Source organism: Berghia stephanieae, chromosome 1 (genome assembly GCF_034508935.2).
Source record: "Berghia stephanieae isolate SIO BIC M18660-M18661 chromosome 1, UCSD_Bste_1.3, whole genome shotgun sequence".
In the NCBI taxonomy this organism is placed as follows: domain Eukaryota; kingdom Metazoa; phylum Mollusca; class Gastropoda; order Nudibranchia; family Aeolidiidae; genus Berghia; species Berghia stephanieae.
Window position 1 is genome coordinate 38518319 of NC_088360.1, and position 19805 is coordinate 38538123.

The 19805-nt window shown below is 36.4% G+C and overlaps 1 protein-coding gene across 1 annotated transcript; it reads right to left on the reverse strand.

Moving 5' to 3' along the window:
- Positions 1-10169: 10169 nt before the first annotated feature.
- LOC144963914 (uncharacterized) lies at positions 10170-14988 on the reverse strand. Its single transcript, XM_078897862.1, has 4 exons — positions 14806-14988; positions 13373-13559; positions 11963-12149; positions 10170-10524 (listed from the first exon to the last, which is right to left on the reverse strand). The coding sequence occupies exons 3-4, from the start codon at positions 12065-12067 to the stop codon at positions 10312-10314; spliced, it is 318 nt and encodes a 105-aa protein (XP_078753988.1). The 5' UTR covers positions 12068-12149; positions 13373-13559; positions 14806-14988; the 3' UTR covers positions 10170-10311.
- Positions 14989-19805: the final 4817 nt, after the last annotated feature.

Genomic DNA, 19805 nt, shown 5'->3' on the forward strand with positions numbered 1-19805 from the left:
ACCTAGTGGTAATGATGATGATATGGTGGTGGTTGTGGTGGTTGAAGTAGTAGTGGTCGTGATGATGATGTAGTGGTGGTGGTTGTACTAGCAGTAGTAGCGATGATGATGTGGTTGGTGGTTGTAGTAGTGATAGTGATGATGTGGTGGTGGTGGTTGCAGTGGTGCTAGTGGTGATGATGTGGTGGTGATTGTTGTAGTAATAGTGATGGTGATGATGGTTGTAGTTGTACTGGTAGTGATGATAATGTGATGGTGGTGGTTGTAGTAGTAGTGGTAGTAATGATGATGTGGTGGTGGTTTGGCTGTAGTAGTGGTGGTAGTGATGATGTGGTGGATGTAGTAGTAGTGGTTGTGATAATGATGTAGTAGGGGTGGTTGTAGTATTAGTAGCTGTTGTGATGATTATATGGTGGTGTGGTTGCAGTTGTAGCGGTAGTGATGAAGATATGGTTGTGGTGGTTGTAGCTGTAATTGTAGTGATAATGACGTGGTGGTGGTGGTTGTAGTCGTGTTAGTTCAGATGATGTGGTAGTATTGGATTTAGTAGTAGTAGTGGTGGCAGTAATTATTATGTGGTGGTGGTGGTGGTTGTTATTGATGATGATGTGGTGGTGGTGGTGGTGATTGTAGTAGTAGTGGTAGTGATGATGTGGTGATGGTAGTTGTAAAAGTCGTGGTAGTGATGATTGTAGTAGTTGTGCTAGTGATGATGATATAGTGGTGGTGGTTATAGTAGTGGTAGTGAAATAGATCTGATGGTGGTGAAGTTGTAGTGATAATGATGTGGTGTTGTTGGACGGAGTAGTAGTGGTGGTGATGATGATGTAGTTGTGGTAGTTGTAGTGGGTTGTGGTAGTGACGATGTGGTGATGGTGGTTGTAGTAGTAGTGGTGGTGGTGATGATGATGATGTGGTGGTTGAAAGGTGTGTGTGTGTGGGGGGGGGGGGTATCCTTGGAACAAATTGACCTCACCGGAATTTGACGGAAGTTGCTCCTAACCCGTAATTTTTTGCTCCAGACCGGAGTTTTTTGCGGTGTAACCGGAATTTTGGCATCACTGTATGTTCCCATTTTGTGGAACTCCTATGTTCCTACATATCTTTTATATGTGCCATTTTTTGGAACCCCTCAGTTCCTTCATATCTTATATCCTTGCCATTTTTTGGAACCCCTTGTTTCATTCATATAGGTTCTGTGCCATTTTTTCCTACATATAAATGTGCCCTTTTTGGAACCCCTCAGTTCCGTCATATATTATATATGTCCTTTTTCTATTTTTTTTTGAACCCTCAGTTACTTCATATATAATATATGTGCCATTTTTTGGAACCCCTAAGTTCCTTCATATTTATCTCTGCCATTGTTGGAAAACCTTAGTTCCTACATATAAATGTGCCCTTTTTGGAACCCCTCAGTTCCGTCATATATTATATATCATGTGTTATATTTTAGTTGTTGTTGAAACCCTTAGTTCCTTCATATATTATATATGTCCCAATGTTTGGAACACCTCAGTTCCTTCATATCTTATATCCTCGCCATTTTTTGGAACCCCTTGGTTCCTTCATATAAATTCTGTTCCATTTTTGGAACCTCTTAGTTCCTACATATAAATGTGCCCTTTTTGGAATCCCTCAGTTCCGTCATATAAATATATATGTATATTTTCTTTTTGGAACCCATCAGTTCCTTCATATTTATCTCTGCCATTTTTGGAACCCCTCGGGTCCTTCATATTTATGTCTTTGCCATTTTTGGAACCCCGTAGTTCCTGCATTTAAGAACCTTGTCTTTTTTCTTTTGAAACCCTCTGTTCCTCCATATATCATATGTTCAGAGACGCCAACTTTAAATTTGGCTCAAAGGAGTTTCAGACACCTCTCGTAGGAATTTCAATGCCCAAAGAGGAATCTTCGCACACAAGGAAAGGGAATTGGGATTGTATTTCGCATTGTGTTTCCATATTGTATAGTTCTAAATAGATAACTGATTAGAATCATATTATGATACATTATAGAGACCATGCCAAATGCAATCCCAAATTTTTCCCTATTTTAAGTGAAGTAAAGCTCCAGAAGGTAATGGTAGTGATTGTAGTACTGGTGGTAGTGAGGATGATGTGGTGTTGGTGGTTGTAGTAGTAGTAGTGATGATGATGTGATTGTTTTAGTAGTACTGGTAGTAATGATCATGTGTAGTGGTTGTTTTAGTACAACGGGCAGTGATGATGATGTGATGGTGGTGGTGGTGGTGGTGATAGTTGTAGTGGTAGTGATGATGATGTGGTGGTGGTTGTAGTAGTAGTAGTGGAAGTAATGATGATGATGATGATGTGGTGGTGGTGGTGGTGGTGGTGGTTGTAGTGGTAGTGATGAAGATGTGGTGGTGGTGGTTATAGTAGTTGTGGTAATGATGATGATGTGGTGATGAGGTGATTGAAGTAGTAGTGGTAGTGATGATGATGTGGTGGTGGTGGTGGTTGTTGTTGTAGTATTAGTAGTGATAGTGATGATGAGGTGGTGATAGTGCTTGTACTAGCAGTGATAGTGATGATGATGGTGTGGTGATGGTTGTAGTAGTGGTGGTGATGGTGGTCGTAGTAGAAATGGTAGTGATGATGATGCGGTGATGGTGGTTGTAATAGTAGTGCTAGTGGTGATGATGTGGTGGTGGTTGTAGTTGTAGTAGTAGTGGTAGTGATGACGATGTGGTCGTGGTGGTTGTAGTAGTGGTAGTGAAATAGATGTGATGGTGGTGAAGTGGTAGTGATAATGATGTTGTGATGGTGGTTGTAGTAGTAGTGGTGGTGATGATGATGTGGTGGTTGAAAGGTATGTGTGTGTGTGGGGGGGGGGGGGGGATTCTCGGAACAAATTGACCTCACCGGAATTTGACGGAAGTTGCTCGTAACCCGTAATTTTTTGCTCCCGACGGAGTTTTTTCCAGTGTAACCGGAGTTCTGGCATCACTGTATGTGCCATTTTGTGTAACTCCTATGTTCATACATATCGGCCTTTTTCAAAAAACTGCCAAATTCCTGTCCTGTGACGATAATTGGATCTTTGAAATATTTGATGCATATATTGTCAGCAAATACTTCCTTACACAGTCTCACTTCACATTACTAACTTGTATGAAACATAAAAAACGAAAATCGAGAGAGATTCAGGATAGATATGACGTTTTGTATTGACTGGGGTAGAGGAAAATACCCTGTCCTTTTTTTTGCATGACGGCTTTAAGTCGAATTTTTAACAAAATGGAGTGTCTTGTGTATACACCTATGAATTCACCTGATGCAAATTGCCATCTTCTAACATCCTCATAAAAGTTTGTAACAATCAGACTTTTTAGAGTTTTATTATATATTAATAAAGTCTGTCCCCAAGGGGGCTACTCATTCCTGTAACAGCAGTGAAAATTAACCAATTAAAATCCTCTTAACAATAGAAGTGCAACTAACAATGTTTTCTCGCCGAAGCTACCCCTTTTCCATCACGGTCGAAACTACAAACACATGGTTTTTTCATTCAGTGTGATTTCCAGTTCAACACCGCTTCAAGAATGGTGAGTAATGTTCAACATTAGACCATGACCCTCATTCCTGTTACCAGGGCTTGTTATTTAAATTAGAACTTGTATTAAAAATAAAAAGTATCAGTTTATAGCTTTTTTAAGGCTCTAAATAATAGTCATACTTTAATGTTGGAGTAAATCATATTTTAGGGATAGTATAAATCGAAGCGAGATAAACTCATCCCTGTTACACTCATTCCTGTTACACCTTGTTTTGTAACAGGAATGAGGGATGTAACAGGAATGAGGAAAACATAACAGGAATGAGTAACAGGAATGAGGAATGTGAAATTTCATAAAATGAAACACATGTTTTATTGTCACTAAGTCCTTTGGAGCATAATGGCCCATAGAATCGGAGCTTATCCCTGTTGCTGTAGCATGAAACAGACATTTAACTTATGAATAAGAGGTTGGTCTATAGCAAATTACATCCCCCAGCAGCACTGGCACCATGATATACACCTTGGTGAAGCAAAGTGAAGCAACGCGAATGAATTTCCTTGATTAAGCAAACCACTCTATGGTTGTGGAGGTTTTCGAACCTGTTATCTCCCAGTCGGGAGTCCCTTTCGGTAACCACTCGGCCACGGCGCCTCCACATGGTTTATCGATTCATAGCATATGCTTTTGTTTCATAAGGATGTGTTTGGTAAAGTGTTTTGTAAACCGCTGAAGTGTTACAGGCCTATGTCCATTGAAGTGGTAACATTCATTGTTACAACGTTACCATTAAAAACAATTTTTATTGTTTACATATTAATTTCTTTCATTGCTGAAAGACCATTTTTAGTGCAAAGTTACCTTGCCAATACCAAATGCCTAATGTCCAAACATAGTTTGTTGCCTGTTAGGCTCAGATACATTTTAGATGATTACTATGATTTTAACGGCCCGGTATCGCTTGTACAAATGTGACATTGTATCACATAATAGTCTTCTTTGTTTCTTGACTTTATTCGTGTTACACCTTGTTTTGTAACAGGAATGAGGGTGGCGAAATGGAATTTGATATTATTGTTCATTTTCAAGCATCATAGCTTTGTTGTAACGATTGTTTTATTTTGTTTTCTTATCATAAAGGCCAAAAAAGCCATGATGTCAGCCGAGAGCAACGACTTTACCGTCAAAGACGAGATGGAGTTCCTATCCGACGTGCTGTTAATCTTAAAAAAGAACAAGACAAATACCAGAGCGACAAATCGAATGGAAAGAAAAAGTCCATAAAAGATAAGACACCAAGAGAACAACGCAAACAGAGAAATGATTGGATAAAAAATTATCACACACACACTACAAACCGGAAACAGCAAAATCTTGACCTGAGTTACACTCCATCCTCACACTCTAAATCCCCACTCCAGTATGTCTCTCGTCAAAGATATCAAGCTACTAAAACAGCCAATGAAACCTAAATGTTGAAAAACCAAAGTTTTGAAGAAGTGAAAAGGCTGTCCTCTCTTTCTCAATCGAAAAAGAAAGCCGAAAAGTACAAAAAGCGCTTGGACAGGTCATTAAAAAAAAACAAAAAAACTTTCGTTGACACCCCGATCAAAAACTAGAAAAACTTTTGAAAGACAGCAGAAAAAAACAAAAAAGTGAAAAGAACATTACAAAATCATTTTGCACTCCTATAAGACATCAAACATTTGAGGAACAGAAGGCACATGTACACATCCGTGAAAGATCTGGCAGCTGGTATGACTCTCAAAAAATATAAACTCTTGGAAAAATTCGGAAACGACGTCAAATGCCTCCAAAATGTCCAGATCTTGTCAAGCAAATAGTAAGAGATTTTTTCCTGAAAGGTGACACTTCTAAATTAGCTCCAGGAAAGAGAAATACAAAAACAAGAAATAAAGTCAAGAAACAAAGAAGACTAATATGTGATGCAATGTCACATTTGTACAAGCGATACATCTCTTGCAACCCATATTCTACCGACTTAAGCCATTTTGGGTTGTTACTCCAAGAAAAAGGGACAGAGAAACATGTGCATGTAAAAAATGTGAAAACATTAACATGCTTACTTCAGCGCTTTGGAGAAAAGGAGTCAAAAATGTTCAATAATGTTGTTGGTCACATCAATTAAATTTCATTAATTTCTACAAAGTGATTTGAAGCAACAGGTTTTCAAAGGTAATGATGGAGACATGCCCGAAGTTGCACCGGTTGACTTAAACACTGATTCAAGGGATGAACATGACCAAGATGACATAGTCATTAAGGTGATGCCGACTGAAATCGATTACAATGGTTTTATCAAAGATTGAGTGAATGGAAATCATTTGATGAAATGGTTGATGAATGTGAAAATCAAGCATTACGTGTTTGTGAAATAGTTGGGGCCAGCAGAAGTGTAATCAAAACTCGGATTGGTATTGACAATAGGTGTACACATTTAATTTCAAATGATATACCTAGATCTCTGTGTGATGGGAAACAGTTATTTCACAGTCAAGCTGAGGGCCGATGAGGATTGCCTGCCTGCCTGTGGTGCAGTATATGCATTTGGCAAAGACACACAAACAGACGAAATACGAGTAAGATTGATACAAGAGCTGGCTTTACACAAGACCATTATTTGTCAGATTCAAACCTTGCTTCACTCAATGACAACATCCAGACAGTTGTTGAATTTTTGTCACAAACTTGGACCTTTATATTCCCGATGTTAACATAAGTGAGAAAGATACCCTGGAAGAGTTGTTCAAACTGGACGTTATGTCATTAAGTAAACCAAAATCATACATGGGTATGTGGTAGCTTCTCGCTCTTTCCATTGTTTTAAAAATGCCTCTTTTGTCTGTTTATCCAAACATTCCGAACTGCCACGAAAGAGTATCCTGAATTTAACAATGTTGGTGCTCTTTTGTGGGTCTCTACCAACATAAGCCCCAAATCATCGTATAGGCGCCCTAACCATTTTGTTCCCCTTCTGAGTTTCAATCACTAAGAGTATTGAATTTATAATCCTTTCGAATAAATATTATTATATTATTATGTTGTAATTACTCATTCCTGTAACAGAAAACTCATTCCTGTTACGTCCACTCATTCCTGTTACACAAACTCATTCCTGTTAAGAATGACTTTTTCATGTTTTTCATGCTAAATATAAATACTTGAAAGGAAATATTATTTGTGGTGGTTTAACACTTATATACCTAGACTATGGTAAACAATTTTTATTTTTGTCATTTTCCTATAATTTTTTGGAGATGATGATTGCTCAAATAATATCCTTTATTTTCAAAAACTGATTTCTGAATGCCTTTTGTAAAACAATAAATGTCATTTTGTTGTCAAAATTAGTACCAATGCTCTGTGTTTATTGTTTTTCAATGTTTTATTTCAATAGTTGTCCAAAAATGTGTTAACTTATGTAATGTGACATATTTTTTAAGCGTAACAGGAATGAGTCACATGTAGATTGTAATTCACAAATACTTGAAAAAGTGACCAATGAAAACTCATTAAGCCCTGTTATTACAATTTTATGTTGCATACATATCACAGAAAGCATACACAAAATCATGAGTATGTTGGAAATACTTGACTTTTCAAAAATTGGAGGACTCGAATTTGGCGTTGTTTTGAAAATGGCCGATATAGTTTATATTTGCCATTTTTTGGAACCGCTCAGTTCATTCATATTTATCTCTGACATTTTTGGAACCCCTCGGTTCCTTCATATGTATCTCTTTGCCATTTTTGGAACCCCTCGGTTCCTTCATATTTATCTCTTTGCCATTTTTGGAACCCTTTAGTTCCTGCATTGAATAACTGTGCCATTTTATTTGGAAACCCTCTGTTCCTCCATATATCATATATGTGCCATTTTTTGGAATGTTACTACATATATTTTATATTGCCATTGTTTGGAACACCTGTTCCTTCATATCTTATATCCTTGACATTTTTTGGAACCCCTTGGTTCCTTCATATAAATTCTCTGTGCCATTTTTGGAACCCCTTAGTTCCTACATATAAATGTGCCCTTTTTGGAACCCCTCAGTTACGTAATATATTATATATGTATATTTTTTTTGGAACCCCTTAGTTCCTTCATATATTATATATGTGCCATTTTTGGAACCCCTCAATTCCTTCCTATTTATCTTTTTGCCATTTTTGGAACCCTCAGTTCCTTCATATTTATCTCTGCCATTTTTGGAACCCCTTAGTTCCTGCATTGAATAACTGTGTGCCATTCGTTTTGGAAACCCTCTGTTCCTCCATATATCATATATGTGCCAATTTTTGGAACTCTTATGTTCCTACATATAATTTATATGTGCTAGTTTTTGGAACCCCTCAGTTCCTTCATATCCTTGCCATTTTTTTGGAACCCCTTGGCTCCTTTATATAAAATCTCTCTACCATTTTTGGAACTCCTTAGTTCCTACATATATAATTATATGTGCCATTTTTGGAACTCCTATGTTCCTACATATATTTTATATGTGCCTTTTTTTGGAACCCCTCAGTTCCTTCATATTTTTTATCCGTGCCATTTTTGGAACCCCTCAGTTCCTCCATACATTAACCTTTTCACTTTTCAATTCCTTCCTTTTCTGAACGTCTAGCTTCTTTCTTTTTGCGAAATATTAGAAAACAATGCATAAGAAAGTTAGAAAAAAATAAGTAACTGAGAATCTTAAATGAGAATGACACGAAACCTAAATTGCTCGTTTAGTCGCCTTTTACGACACGCGTCAGCTTACGGTGGCTCAATTCTTAAACCATCTCAGTGTAGGGACCCCGGAAACTACACGGGGGCAACTGCATTTAGAAGTAGTAAACTCCTTGGAGGCCCTTAGTTCCTTTATATATTATATATGTGCCATTTTTGGAACTCCTACGTTCCTACATAAATTTTATATGTGCCATTTTTTTGAGAAACTCTCAGTTCCTTCATATCGTATATCCTTGCGATTTTTTTTGGAACCCCTTGGTTCCTTCATATAAATTCTTTGTGCCATTTTTGGAACCCCTTACCTCCTACATATGTATGTGCCCTTTTTGGAACCCCATTTGGTATCTTTTGTTGTTGGAACCCCTCAGTTCCTTCATATATTATATATGTGCCATTTTTTGGAACCCCTCAGTTCCTTCATATTTATCTTTTTGCCATTTTGGAACCCCTTCGTTCCCTCCTACAAATTCTCTGTGCCATTTCTGGAACCCCTTAGTTCCTACATATATATGTGCCCTTTTTGGCATCCTTCAGTTCCGTCATATATTATATATGTGTTATTTTATTTCGCAACCCCTCAGTTCCTTCATACCTTATATATGTGCCATATTTTTGGACCCTTCGGTTCCTACATATATTATATATGTGCCATTTTTTAAAACCCCTCATTTCCTACATAGATATGTGCCAATTTTAGGAACTCCTCAGCTCCTTCATATATTTTATATGTGCCATTTTTGAATCCCCTCAGTTCCTTCATATCTTATATCCTTGCCATTTTTTGGAACCGCTTGGTTCCTTCATATATATTATCTGTGCCATTTTTGGGACCCGTTAGTTCCTACACTCCCATAGTGGGCAGGGCGGTACATACTGTGTTTTCTCTCCCCCTATGTCTGTTTTCCAACATGAGATTACTTGGTTTTGTCCTGGCCCTGGCCGGATACCCTGACTGGGAGGGAAACAGTCAAATGTTAGTTAGTTTTGGGAGATGATATTTTTTTTCCTTGTAAATCATCTCTGTGTTATGCACAGTATTATGTTTTTTAATGTATTATATATTATGATTAGTAGACATTTGAGTGTTTTCCTCTTAGTGGGGACCTGTGCTTTGGTCTGGATGAGAATTTACGTGATCTCAAACTAAGTACACTGATAGTGTGCTCTTGGAATCTACGTCTGTTCCCTATTTGAACCAATTCCCATTTGTCTGCCTTATTCTTGGATGCTTTAATTGTAATTCTAGAACTTTTTACTATCCCATTTTCTTCCTTTTTACTGGCGTTGATATGACATTAATGTGTTGCAAGCGCCGTAAAAACCTTAAAAACAAAAACATTATTTCCTACATATATATGTGCCTTTTTTGGAACCCCTCAGTTCCGTCATATATTATATATGTCCTATTATTTTGTTGAATTCCTAAGTTCCTTCATATATAATATATGTGCCATTTTAAAAAACTTTTCTGTTCCTTTTTATATTATATATGTGCCTTTTTAAGGAAACTCCTAAGTTCATTTATATGTTAACTCAGTTTTATGCCATTTTTTGGAACCCCTCTGTTCCTTCGTATAGTATCTCTGTGCCATTTTTAGGAACCCCTCAGTTCCTGCATATATTAACTCTTCCCATTATATTGAACTCCTCAATTCCTTCATATATTATATATGTGCCATCTTTTGGAACTCCTAAGTTCCTTCATATATTAACTCTGTGCCATTTATTTGGACCCCTCTGTTCCTACATAGAGTATCTATGTGACATGTTTTGGAAATCTTTTTTCATATATATATATATATATATATATATATATATATATATATATATATATATATATTGAACTCCTTAGTTTTGATATCTAATAATTAAAAAAAAAAGTAGTGCGAGTTATATTCCTAATATAAATATATCAAACATACATCTCTCTCTCTCTCTCTCTCTCTCTCTCTCTCTCTCTCTCTCTCTCTCTCATTGAACTAAAGCTAGCCTTAAAATTATAAAGGTTTAAGATGGGAAATTCTCACCATGATTACGTCTTCACACAAAATTTAATCCGTGTCCTTTTCAATTGTGTTGAATGTGTTGAGACGTCAAGTGAACTGTCACCTTTTGAAGAAAGATCTTTATTCCTAAGAACATCCGATGAAGAGTTGTTTGCTTCTTGACAAATTTCCATTTCTGTCTCAAGTATATTATCACTTCTTGAATGTAAAGTCACCCATAAAGAAGATTTGATGACGATCTACAACAGGAGGAAGAGACAATTGTAATGAATAGTGAGTCTTTTGTTCTTAAGTCTTCTACCGCTTGTAACACATTTAGGTCCTATCTTCGTCAGTAAAAAGAAAATGGGATAATAAAAAAAATTATAGAATTACAATTAAAACACCAAAGAAAACATAAGACAAAGGGTAATTATTTCGAATAGGGAACAAATGTATATTCCAAGAGCATACCATCAATGTACTTAAGTTTGAGATCATCTCAAAATCATCTTTACCCCAGCATAGGCTCCCACTAAGAGGATTATACTCACATGTTTACGGAATATATCCGAAAAAGAAAACATCACTATCAAAACATCACAGATGATTTACAAGGGGAAAAAATAATATCCCAAAACTAATACTCAAAATCTGACTGTTACTCTCTCAGCAAAGGGCAGGACGAAACCGAGCAATTCCTTTCCAATATGTTTGTGACGAAAATCTAAATTTATCACTATAATGCCATCAATTTTTAGCCAGCTCTTTTTCGTCTTTGAAAAAGAAAAGTATTAAGAAATATTCATATAACGTTTGATCACGATGATTGTTTTAAAAGTCGATTTGTTAAATCTCTAATTCGACCAAGACAAACAAAATCAATCGTGTGGCTATGTGGTCTAGTGGTATGACACTCCCCTTCGGATCAGAAGTACCTGGGTTCAAATCCCATTCCTTTTATTCATCCTCAGTGGAAAATATTCTTTACAAGCTTTTTGAAAAAAATACCAAGATAATTCAGGCATTGGAACTCGATGACAGGAGCTACATCACCCACTGTCATCTTGCTGCAACTACATTGGAGAGAGAGAGAGAGAGAGAGAGAGAGAGAGAGAGAGGGGGGGGGGAAGGGGGAGGGAGAGAGCGTTTGTTTATTTGTGTTTTCAACACTTTAGATGAGGTGCTTCAGTATCTATAAATATAAAAAAACAGGAAGATGGTGGCATAAACAAAATATTATAGACAAAATGACACTATGATTCCTAACAAAATATAATCTATAATAATAATTATCTCAATTAAGAATGCAGGTAATTGTCATCTATGGCAGAAAGGGGGAGGGGTTACTGTACTATATCCTCATACAGTGGATTTGCTTTACTGAATAATTAAGGTTAAAATAATATTTTGCTCCGATGCATATCCATATCCAAATTTTAATGCTACTGACAGCTTTACAGAGAGAGAAAGAAATGCATTTGTGTGTGAGTGTGTGTGTGTGTGTGTGTGTGTGTGTGTGTCAGAGAGAAAGAGAGTGAGCGAGCGATAGAGAGGAAGGGAGTGAGAGAGGGGGAGAGTGAGGAGAAAACGAGAGAAAGAGAGGGAGGGATAGAGAGAGAGAGAGAGAGAGAGAGAGAGAGAGAGAGGGGAGGAAAGAGGGAGTAGATATGGAACTGACGAAATAAAGGGTCTTACTTTAGAATAAGGAATCCAATAAATATATCCAGTCCTTTGACCAAATGGGGTTTGTAAAATGCGTCCGTCTTTAAGATAATGATGCCGTTCCTTAAAGAAATCCATCGTGATGCAGAAACTCTCTCAAGGAAAGACGCTCTCTCGTGTAACAATGTTGTCCCATGGCGTAATATTATGTTGATTTGTGCTAAAATGAGACAAAATTGATATCATCTTACAGAATTTGATTCTAAAAGAGGAATATGTAAGCCATCAAATTATATTTTAAAACGTTTTAGAGTCAGTGAGTAGAATTAGATGTCATAATTGTTATTTTACCCTAGCTCATTTATGAAAGGAAAAATAATGATTTTCTAGATTTTAGGGTTACACCAAATGAGATTTTCTTTCTTCTCTTTTTACAAAGTCGTTAGACTTGAGGAATGGGCACAGAGGAAAAGATCCATGTCAAAAAAATATTTTATTATACTATTTGTGCTTGTGACGATAATCTAAATTTATCACTATAATAGCCATACATATATAGCCAGCTCTTATTCGTCTTTGAAAAAGAAAAGTATTAATAAATATTCATATAACGTTTGATCCCGATGATTGTTTTAAAAGTCGATTTGTTAAATCTCTAATTCGACCAAGACAAACAAAACCAATCGTGTGGCTATGTGGTCTAGTGGTATGACATTCTCCTTCGGATCAGAAGGAACTAGGTTCAAACCCCATTCCTTTTATTCATCCTCAGTGAAATTATTCCTTACAAGCTTTTTGAAAAAAATACCACGATAATTCAGGCATTGGAACTCGATGACAGGAGCTACATCACACACTGTCATCTTGCTGCAACTACATTGGAGAGAGAGAGAGAGAGAGAGAGAGAGAGAGAGAGAGGGGGGGGGGAAGGGAGAGAGAGTTTGTCTATTTGTGCTTTCAACACTTTAGATGAGGTACTTCAGTATCTATAAATATTTTTTAAAACAGGAAGATGGTGGCATAAACAAAATATTATATACAAAATGACACTATGATTCCTAACAAAATATAATCTATAATAATGATTATCTCAACTAAGAATGAAGGTAATTGTCATCTATGGCAGAAAGGGGGGGGGGGGGGTTACTGGACTAAATCTTCATACAGTGGAGGGATTTACTTTACTGAAAAATTAAGGTCAAAATAATGTCTGATGCATATCCACATCCAAATGTTTATGCTACTGACAGCTTTACAGAGAGAGAAAGAAAGTATGTGTGCGCGCGCGCGCGCGTGTGTGTGTGTGTGTGTGTGTGTATCTGAGGGATAAAGAGAGTGAGAGAGCGATAGAGAGGAAGGGAGGGAGAGAGAGAGAGAGAGAGAGAGAGGGGGGGGGGGAAGAGGGAGGAGTAGATATGGAACTGACGAAATAAAGGGTCTTACTTTAAAATAAGAAATCCAATAAATATATCCAGTCCTTTGACCAAATGGGGTTTGTAAAATGCGTCCGTCTTTAAGATAATGATGCCGTTCCTAAAAGAAATCCATCGTGATGCAGAAACTCTCTCAAGGGAAGACGCTCTCTAGTGTAATAATGTTGTCCCATGGCGTAATATTATGTTGACTTGTACTAAAATGAGACAAAATTGATATCATCTTACAGAATTTGATTCTAAAAGAGGAATATGTAAGCCATCAAATTATATTTTAAAACGGTTTAGAGTCAGTGAGTAGAATTAGATGTCATAATTGTTATTTTACCCCAGCTCATTTATGAAAGGAAAAATAATGATTTTCTAGATTTTAGGGTTACAGCAAATGAGATTTTCGTTCTTCTCTTTTTACAAAGTCGTTATACTTGAGGAATGGGCACAGAGGAAAAGATCCATGTCAAAAAAATATTTTATTATACTATTTGTGCTTGTGACGATAATCTAAATTTATCACTATAATAGCCATACATATATAGCCAGCTCTTATTCGTCTTTGAAAAAGAAAAGTATTAATAAATATTCATATAACGTTTGATCCCGATGATTGTTTTAAAAGTCGATTTGTTAAATCTCTAATTCGACCAAGACAAACAAAACCAATCGTGTGGCTATGTGGTCTAGTGGTATGACATTCTCCTTCGGATCAGAAGGAACTAGGTTCAAACCCATTCCTTTTATTCATCCTCAGTGAAATTATTCCTTACAAGCTTTTTGAAAAAAATACCAAGATAATTCAGGCATTGGAACTCGATGACAGGAGCTACATCACCCACTGTCATCTTGCTGCAACTACATTGGAGAGAGAGAGAGAGAGAGAGAGAGAGAGATACAGAGAGAGAGCGAGAGAGAGAAAGAGAGGGGGGGGGGGAGAGAGAGTTTGTTTATTTGTGCTTAAGATAAGGTACTTCAGCACCTATAAATATAAAAAACAGGAAGATGGTGGCATAAACAAAATATTATAGACAAAATGACACTATGATTCCTAACAAAATATAATCTATAATAATAATTATCTCAATTAAGAATGCAGGTAACTGTCATCTATGGCAGAAAGGGGGAGGGGTTACTGTTCTAAATCTTCATACAGTGGAGGGATTTACTTTACTGAAAAATTAAGGTCAAAATAATCTCTGATGCATATCCACATCCAAATTTTTATGCTACTCGCAGCTTTACAGAGAGAGAAAGAAATGTATGTGTATGTGTGTGTGTGTGTGTGTGTGTGTGTGTCTGAGAGAGAAAGAGAGAGTGGGCGAGCGATAGAGAGGAAAGGAGTGAGAGAGGGGGAGAGTGAGGAGAAAGCGAGAGAGAGAGAGAGAGAGAGAGAGAGAGAGCGGAAAGAGGGAGGAGTAGATATGGAACTGACGAAATAAAGGGTCTTACTTTAAAATAAGAAATCCAATAAATATATCCAGTCCTTTGACCAAAAAGGGGTTTGTAAAATGCGTCCGTCTTTAAGATAATGATGCCGTTCCTTAAAGAAATCCATCGTGATGCAGAAACTCTCTCAAGGGAAGACGCTCTCTAGTGTAACAATGTTGTCCCATGGCGTAATATTATGTTGACTTGTGCTGAAATGAGACAAAATTGATATCTTACATAATTTGATTCTAAAAGAGGAACATGTAAGGCATCAAATTATATTTTAAAACGTTTTAGAGTCAGTGAGTAGAATTAGATGTCATAATTGTTATTTTACTCTAGCTCATTTATGAAAGGAAAAATAATGATTTTCTAGATTTTAGGGTGACAGGAAATGAGATTTTCGTTCTTCTCTTTTTACAAAGTCGTTAGACTTGAGGAATGGGCACAGAGGAAAAGATCCATGTCAAAATAATATTTTATTATACTATTTGTGCTTGTTTTTTTTGTTTGTTTGTTGCTTTAGGTCTCTTCCAACACAATTGAGGTTATATGAGAGACCGCTGAAACAAAGAAACAAGCAATCTAACAAAAATAGTACAAATGTAAATCAAAATCATAACCTCAAGATATCATAAGCTAAATTATAAATAACCAAGAACAAACAGGCAGAAGATTTACAGAAAAAAAAAATATCCCCTGTTAAAAATACAATCACAAACCAAAGAAGCAGGATAGGCTAGTAAAGAGAAGAAGAAACGACATCACTAAACGGATCGTACACCCATGCGAACATCATAGGTATATGATTCAAGGGTGATGCTCCCATCCAACCACCCGCATATTTGTGCTTGTGACGATAATCTAAATTTATCACTATAATAGCCATACATATATAGCTAGCTCTTATTCGTCTTTGAAAAAGAAAAGTATTAAGAAGTATTCATATAACGTTTGATCCCGATGATTGTTTTAAAAGTCGATTTGTTAAATCTCTAATTCGACCAAGACAAACAAAACCAATCGTGTGGCTATGTGGTCTAGTGGTATGACATTCTCCTTCGGATCAGGAAGATGGTGGCATAAACAAAATATTATAGACAAAATGACACTATGATTCCTAACAAAATATAATCTATAATAATAATTATCCCAATTAAGAATGCAGGTAATTGTCATCGATGGCAGAAGGGGAGGATTTACTGTACTAAATCGTCATACTCCGATGCATATCCACGTCCAAATTTAATGCTTATGCTACTGACAGCTTTAAAGAGAGAGAAAGAAAGTATTGTATGGGTGTGTTTGTGTGTGTGTGTGTGTGTGTGTGTGTGTGTGAGAGAGAGAGAGAGAGAGAAGAGAGAGAGAGAGGGGGGGGGATACTGAGATACGATAAGATATACTTTATTGATCCTGAATGGAAATTATCATAATGTTACACATCATTCATCGTTATATTAAGGCAGATTTAAATCTCGAACTGCTACAACTGAGAAGAAAGTATGACAAAGTAACAATATTTTGCAAAGTCCTAAATGATCAAGTTACCCTCGGTGATATTCAACAAAATAAGAAGTCATCCAAGTTTATGGTTCTCCACTCGAGAGTGGATGCCCACTTGTACTCGTTCATGCCATTGAAGAGAAGAAGAAGAAGAAGAAGAAGAAGAGAAGAAGAAGAAGAAGAAGAAGAAGAGAAGAAGAAAGAAGAAGAAGAAGAAGAGAGAAGAAGAAGAAAGGAAGAAGAGGTAGAAGAAGTAGAAGAAGAAGAAGGATGAGGAGAAGGAGGAGGAGGAGAATGAGGAAAAAGAAGGAGGAGGAAGAAGAAATAAATGGAAGTCTTTAAAACATGAAATCTAATCAATAAATCCAGACCTTTGAATAAAAGGGTTTTGTAAAATGCTGCCGTCTTTAAAATAATGATACTGTTCCTCAAAAAAAAAGTTTCTTGTGTAACAATGTTGTCCCATGGTATAATATGTTGACCTGTGCTAAAATAAGACAAAATTCTTATCACCTTACAGAATTTGAATCTAAAAGAGGAACATGTAAGACATCAAAATATATTTTGAAACGTTTCAGAGTCAATGAGGAGAATGAGGTGTTCTCATTATTGTTATTTTTCTCTACTCATTGGTTGAAAGGAAATATGATTGTCAAGATATTATGGTTACAACAAATGATGGCTTTGAGGGGTTTTTTTTTTGTTTGTTTGTTTGTTTGTTTTTTGTTTTTTGTTTTTTCTTTTAGCTTTTCTCTTCTCTATTTGCAAAGTCGCCATACTTTGGGATGTTCAGAGAGGAAAAACTCCATACCAAACTCCTTTACTATACCTATTTGTGCTTGTGAAGAAAATCTGAATTCATCATTATAATCCATACATTCGTCTTTGAAAAAGAAAAGTATTAACAAATATTCATATAAAGATAGTTTGATCACGTTGATTGGCTTAAAAGTTAATTTGTTAAATCTCTAATTCGACCAAGAGAAACAAAACCAATCGTGTGGTTGTGTGGTCTCGTGGTATAACACTCGCCTCCGGATCGGAAAGTTCTTGGTTCAAATCCTGCTCTGAGCGGCACATAGTTGACTCCTTGGAAAAGACTTCACTCACATTATCTCACTGCACCGTACTCAGGTATAAAATGAGTACATGGTCATTAACAGCATTGTATCTGTCGGAAAAAAAATTGTAATATCGCCTAACAGTCATCATGTCTCATCTTATGTGTTACATGTCGCTGCTGGCTGAAGACCCATTGCAAAGCAGTTTGATCACGTTTAGTGGATATTGCGCTTTATAAAAGCTCGATTTATTTTTAAATCAATGAGAAATGGGTGAGGTTAATGTGGTGCGGGGGGTGGTGGGGGGGGGGGGGTACTAATTTTAAAAATTCGTGCGACGAACATCTTTGAAACAGCACAAATAGAAATTGAAAGGAAGAAACGGGAAGGAGAAATAAGTCTTACCTTTAAAAATAAGATTCACACAATTAATACAGTCATTTTAATTGAGACTGTATTGAAAGAATTCGTTATTGCTCATTATATGGCGCTCGCCGTCCCTCAAAGGAAAAAACAACATCTTTATAAAATAAAGGTATCCTTTGGTTGTAAAATTCTGACCGGTTTTTATAATAATAATAATCTCATCTCATGTAGTTCCATATCTGAAGCAGACGTCGGAGGTCATCTTCCGCCAAGCTGATCTATCTCTTGCCAATTCTATTAAAGCAGCGCAACCTTTCTCAGCTTCATCTGTCCAAGTTCTTATCCCTTTCAAATACGTTATTCTTTGTCTTCCTCTTATTCTTTTTCCATTCATCTTTCCAGTCAAGGCGAGTATTTCCAAACCAGGGTGGCGGATAATGTGTCCTAAAAATTCCATTTGGCGTTTGATGATTTTTGTTATCAGTGATCTTTTTCTGTTTGCCATTTCTAAAATTTCTTCATTTCTTTTCCTTTCCATCCATGACACCCTCATCATTCTTCTGTAAAACCACATTTCCACTGCCTCCAGTCTTTTAACCATGGTCTTGTTTATGGTCCAGCTCTCACAACCATATAGCAGCACAGACAGTACATAGCAATCCAGAACTTTGATTTTTGTTTTCATGCTAACATTCCTGTTTTTCATAATTGTATGCAGCTGGTTGAATGCATTCTTCGCCATACCTATTCTTTTCTTTATTTCACAATCTGATTTTCCATTGGATGTTACATTGAAGCCTAAATATTTGAAACATTCAACTTGTTGTATTGTTTGTCCTCTGCTTGTTATTACACAGGCTGGTGGGTTATTATTTTTAGATACCGTCATACATTCTGTTTTAGATATATTCAGTTCCAGTCCCATATTTTCACTACTCCTGACTACAACATCCAGTAATTCTTGTAGTTCATGTTCAGATTCTGCCAGTAGAACCGTATCATCTGCATACCTCAGATTTGTTACATTCTTTCCTCCAATACACACCCCCTTCTTATGTTCGATATCTCTTAATATCATTTCACTATAGAGGTTGAATAAATCTGGAGACAAAACACACCCCTGCCTAACTCCTCTTCTAATAGGTGTAAAACTGCTTAGTTCGTTGTCAACACGCATTGCTGCTTCTTGTTCCCAGTACAAATTCCGTAATATTCTTAAATCTTTACCATCAATGTCCAAGGATGATAGAATTTTTAATAGTTTTTCGTGTTGTACTTTATCAAAGGCTTTTGAATAGTCGATGAAACACATATACAGATCTTTATTTACTTCAATACATCTTTCCATCAGCATTGATAATGTGAATATTCCATTTCTGGTACCCTTGTCCTCAACAAAACCAAATTGCATCTCCCCAATTTCAGGTCGTATTTTATTTCTTATTCTTAGTAAAATTATCTTCAAAAGAATTTTTGTGAGGTGGCTCATTAGGCTAATAGTTCTGTGTTGTTCACAATCAACTGCCCCTGGCTTTTTTGGTAGTGCTATAAAAATGGATCGTTTCATATCAGTTGGCATTTTTCCTGTGTCATACACTTGATTTAGAAGGTTTGTGATGAATTCAATCCCCATTCACCCAGGCCAGTCAAGGCTTCAATTGTTATGGCATCAGGTCCTGCAGCTTTTCCATTTTTCATGCTTTTCATGACGTTCCTAACTTCATCTTTCATTATAGAAGGCCCTTCCAGTTCTTTTATCATAGGCATTTCTCCTCGATTATCAAAAAAAAGTTCTTCAATATATTCTGACCATCTGTTTAGAATGCAGTCTTTGTCCATGATGGTGTTTCCACGCTTGTCTTTGATGCATCCACTTTTAGCACCTGATTTAGTTTTGTTTGTCACTTCTTTGATTTTCTGATGGAAGAATTTGCCATTTTTTTCTTTGCAGGACATTATATAGTGACATTGTTCATTTATCCAGTCTTCTTTAGCTTCGTTGCATTTTCTTTTTATCTGTCTGTTCAGAGTCTTGTATTTTTCTTCCTGATTTTTGGCCTTTCTTCTCTCATTCATTAGTTCTAATATCTC

Bases quoted from the DNA above. Each gene is read 5' to 3' on its own strand.
- LOC144963914 (XM_078897862.1), bottom strand. From the start codon at position 12,067: ATGGATTTCTTTAAGGAACGGCATCATTATCTTAAAGACGGACGCATT. The intron at 10,525-11,962 runs GTAAGACCCTTT...CTCCTGTTGTAG, and splicing joins ATTGGATTCCTTATTCTAAA to ATCGTCATCAAATCTTCTTT.